This window comes from Lipotes vexillifer, unplaced genomic scaffold, assembly GCF_000442215.2.
Source record: "Lipotes vexillifer unplaced genomic scaffold, Lipotes_vexillifer_v1.1 scaffold477, whole genome shotgun sequence".
NCBI classification, from domain to species: Eukaryota; Metazoa; Chordata; class Mammalia; order Artiodactyla; family Lipotidae; genus Lipotes; species Lipotes vexillifer.
The window spans coordinates 4027511-4030598 of record NW_006770652.1 but is presented as its reverse complement, the minus strand read 5'-3'; the positions used below and the strand labels follow the sequence as shown (position 1 = coordinate 4030598).

The following is a 3088-nucleotide window of genomic DNA, read 5'->3' as shown; positions in this document are numbered from 1 at the left end:
TGAACCGCTTTGATGTTTGCGTTCCACACAAGTTAAGCAAAAAAACCCTTCTTGACCATATTTCCGTTTTTGAAACATACTGTGACGGGCGATGAAAAGTGGATACTGTAAAATAATGTGGAACAGAAGAGATCGTGGGGCAAGCGAAATGAACCACGACCAACCAACACCAAAGGCCGGTCTTCATCCAAAGAAGGTGATATTGTGTATACGGTGGGATTGGAAGGGAGTCCTCTATTATGAGCTCCCTCCGGAAAACCAAACAATTAATTCCAACAAGTACTGCTCCAATTAGACCAACTGAAAGCAGCACTCAACGAAAAGCATCCGGAATTAGTCAACAGAAAACGCACAATCTTCCATCAGGATAATGCAAGACCGCATATTTCTTTGATGACCAGGCAAAAACTGTTACAGCTTGGCTGGGAAGTTCTGATTCATCTGCCATATTCACCAGACATTGCACCTTCAGATTTCCATTTATTTTGATCTTTACAAAATTCTCTTAACGGAAAAAATTTCAATTCCCTGGCAGACTGTAAAAGGCACCTGGAACAGTTCTTTGCTCAAAAAGATTAAAAGTTTTGTGAAGACGGAATTATGGAGTTGCCTGAAAAAATGGCAGAAGGTAGTGGAACAGAAGGGTGAATATGCTGTTCAATAAAGTTCTTGGTGAAAATGAAAAATGTGTCTTTTATTTTTACTTAAAAACTGAAGGAACATTTTGGCCAACCCAATATAATGCCCTGAGCAAGAATACACTTTTCTAGGTTAAACATAACCAGTTCCTTAGTTTGTTAAACTCTTCACCTTCATGCTTACCTTCTCTAGGTAAGTTTTCGTTTGTCAATGACACTTTGAAAATAATATTCTAAGAATCGAATACAGTACTCAAGGTGTGGTCTAATCTACAAAAGAGGTCCAATTGAAGTTGGGTCTCCAGGACACAGAAGTATAACAAAGGAGGTCAAACCACGCATGACACTCCCCTGAAGAGAAGAACCTTCTGAAGAGGAAAATACCTTTGATTTCTTCAAACCACCGAAGCAGAGTAGAGTCCAATTTGTGACCAGAAAAGCGAAGGAGCTGGGGCCAGGACAACTATATCCTGACCCTAGTAGCCGGTAGAGACCAACTGTACCCTGACCCTGACCACCAGGTGTGTGCATGACAAGCCGACCCGAAGCCCATTCAGACATCTCCTCGTTGTAATTGATTCCTAAATATATGAAGGTCCTCCTCTTGAGACAAAACACAAAATATGACGTGAGACCTTAGGTAGCCACCACTCCTGGGGGAATGCGAGGGAGTGAAAAGGGCTCATCCACTAGTCTGTCCCCTCAGTTATGATGAGAAAACAAGGAGATGATAGTCGACTGCTTTTGCTCAGCTTCTATAATAGAGAATTGCTGAAGATTTTTTAAAAAGACGATGATCAGATTGGCATTTTGGAAAAAAGATTCTGGCGGTCTGGAAAAGGATGGACTAGAGCAGGAAAGCAAGAGTGTCAGGGACATCAAGTGAGAGGGTTATTTAGATAAAGCAAGACGATGGTAGCACAGACAAGACAGATTTTAGAGAGGAGGGAATGGGAGAATTTGGTAGGAGGTAGAATTGATAGAATTTGATTAACTAAGTGGGGGAACATGCGGGAAGTGTCTAGCATGACTTAAACTTCTGCTTACGGATGGAGGACTACGAAATTAGCCAAGACAAAGACAACTAGAGGGGCTTCTGAGGAAAGATAATGAGCTCAATGGGTTTTTTTGTTGTTGTTGTTTTTTAATTTTTTTATTGGAGTATAGTTGATTTACAATGTTGGGTTCATTTCAGGTGTACGGCAAAGCGAATCAGTTATACATATACACATATACACATAATGAGCTTAATGTTTTAAATGATGACACTGATGTGTCTACAGGACAATTCAGGGGAGTATCTGGTTGGCTGGTTAGAGATAGGGGCCTGAAGAATAGCAAAGAATTGGAAAAATAAATAGATGTGAGAGTCATAGGTGGAAAAGTGAATGTGGAATTCAAGGGAAGAGATCAAAACACTCCTGGATACTGGGGTAGAGCAGTATCTCTTCAAGTGCAGTCCACAGACTATCTGGACCAGAATCACCTTTATCCTGGATTAGAAGCCCAGGATGGTACTAGAATTTTTGACATTTTAAAATAAAATTTAAGAATAATTCTGGCAAAAATTGGAAAAGAGGGACGAAGATGAAACCGTGGGGAACCTAAAGGCACTGGAGAGAGACGATAAATGAAAATATGAAAGTGGAGAGAGGTAATGAAAGAGTTGTAATAGAAAGGTCAAGAGGGCAAAGTAAATGTCACGATTGCGTCTTTCAGAGGATGCAGATTACCTGCTATAATACCGTCCATCTGCTCCAACGCCGCAGCCAACATGTCACTTGCATCACTCATCATTTTGCTATTTGTCAAGGGCAAATTCCAACCTAGATCTGAAAAAATAATGATGTTATCATTACATCCTTAAATGACACATGCTTCCTGGAAGGTCTGATAATTCAACATCAAATTATAACTCCACCTAGCAGTCAAATACAGAGAATTTGTGAAGTATGGGAGCTGAATTAAATGAATCATTTAACAAACTATGACCACTCATCTGCCTACTGTACTGCAGGACCACATGCTATAACTGATCAGTTAATAAAATAAGTACAATACAGTTCTTGCACCCACGGTGTTTAAACTCCAGTAGGATGGTTTCCGCGCTGTACTCTGTAGAGCTCCAGGTCTCTGTGAGGTCATCAGAGGTGGCTGTGGAACTCTGCTCAGGGCCATGAGGGATGCTGCGTAGATAAGACTTGTCCTTTCCGCACCAGCCCCACCTAATCTCTGCTCTCTCAATTTTGCCTTTAATTTTTTTTTTTTTTTCGCAATAGAATTACCGTAAGATCTGTCTAAGAAAATGGTTCAGGAACATATATAATAAGCACATACACATCTACTGGACATATTTTTGCAACATAACAATAGCTATCATGTACTGAGTGCCTACAGTGGTTCCGACACATTAATATAAATTATCCACAATTCTTTATCATGAGAGGCAC

The 3088-nt window shown here is 40.3% G+C and overlaps 1 protein-coding gene across 3 annotated transcripts in view; it reads right to left on the bottom strand.

The window, feature by feature from the left end:
• PPFIBP1 (PPFIB scaffold protein 1) overlaps positions 1 to 2466 on the bottom strand; it is a 70773-nt gene extending 68307 nt beyond the window's left edge. For 2 of the 3 annotated variants that reach the window (XM_007446294.1, XM_007446295.1), the window contains exon 1: positions 2372 to 2466. In XM_007446294.1, coding sequence (XP_007446356.1) covers positions 2372 to 2435 — 64 coding nt within the window. In that variant the 5' untranslated portion in view covers positions 2436 to 2466. The remainder of the gene's footprint in view (positions 1 to 2371) is intronic. The other variant, XM_007446293.1, reaches the window with a different exon arrangement.
• Positions 2467 to 3088: the final 622 nt, after the last annotated feature.